This window comes from Penaeus japonicus, unplaced genomic scaffold, assembly GCF_977035675.1.
Source record: "Penaeus japonicus unplaced genomic scaffold, GWHDUDI00000001_assembly GWHDUDI00000032, whole genome shotgun sequence".
Taxonomy (NCBI): Eukaryota; Metazoa; Arthropoda; class Malacostraca; order Decapoda; family Penaeidae; genus Penaeus; species Penaeus japonicus.
The window spans coordinates 163,779-164,649 of NW_028234434.1; the positions used below are offsets into that span (position 1 = coordinate 163,779).

Sequence of the window (871 nt, forward strand, 5' to 3'; positions counted from 1 at the left end):
GTGACGAGCGCCAGAGCACATCACCCCGGAAGTCCTGCCGCCGACGAGGAGAAATCCTCGCTCGACGCGGGCGGGGGGGATAGCCTCTCGCGCTCGCACTCGTACTTCATCCTGCAGCCTCGAAGGTTAGCCGAGGGCACCACCGTAGTCACGGCCGAAGGGTAGTGCACGGTGGAGCCGCAGATGGCGCCAGACAGACCGCTCCCCCCCTACCCACCCTCGTTAGCCGAGTACCTCCTCACCTGCCGGGCCCGCGCGGGGCGAACGGACTGGTTAGCCAGTTCAGTTCTGCCCAGCGCGGCTCACCCGGCCAGGGGAGGGGTGTACAGATGGCGCGGGGCTCCCCCCTCCACTCCCTCTCCTTACCGTTTCCGCGTCCAGTCAGCTATTCCCCCCTACTATTCCCTCGCATGCTGGGTCAAGCCCCGGCTCTTTCTCTCTTACTTATATCATTTTCTCTCCCCAACCTTATCCTTCCCTCCTATCCCCACTTCACTCCCCTCTTTTCTGATCATTTGCTTGCTTGCTGCAATTTTATCCAACTTGGGACTTACCTAGCAAAGTAGCACCATGACCGGACGAGGAAAGGGCGGAAAGGGACTCGGAAAGGGAGGAGCCAAGAGGCATCGCAAGGTATTGCGTGATAACATCCAGGGTATCACCAAGCCCGCCATCCGTCGTCTGGCTCGCCGTGGAGGTGTCAAGCGTATCTCTGGTCTCATCTACGAAGAAACCCGTGGTGTCCTCAAGGTATTCCTCGAGAACGTGATCCGTGACGCCGTCACCTACACCGAGCACGCCAAGAGGAAGACCGTCACCGCCATGGACGTCGTGTACGCCCTCAAGCGCCAGGGCCGCACCCTGTACGGTT

The 871-nt window shown here is 60.7% G+C and overlaps 1 protein-coding gene across 1 annotated transcript in view; it reads left to right on the forward strand.

Moving 5' to 3' along the window:
- Window positions 1-524: 524 nt before the first annotated feature.
- The window catches only part of LOC122258298 (histone H4), a 434-nt gene continuing 87 nt past the window's right edge, over window positions 525-871 (forward strand). Inside the window, exon 1 of the mRNA XM_043024122.2 lies at window positions 525-871. This exon is cut by the window's right edge and continues 87 nt beyond it. Coding sequence (XP_042880056.1) covers window positions 571-871 — 301 coding nt within the window. The 5' untranslated portion in view covers window positions 525-570.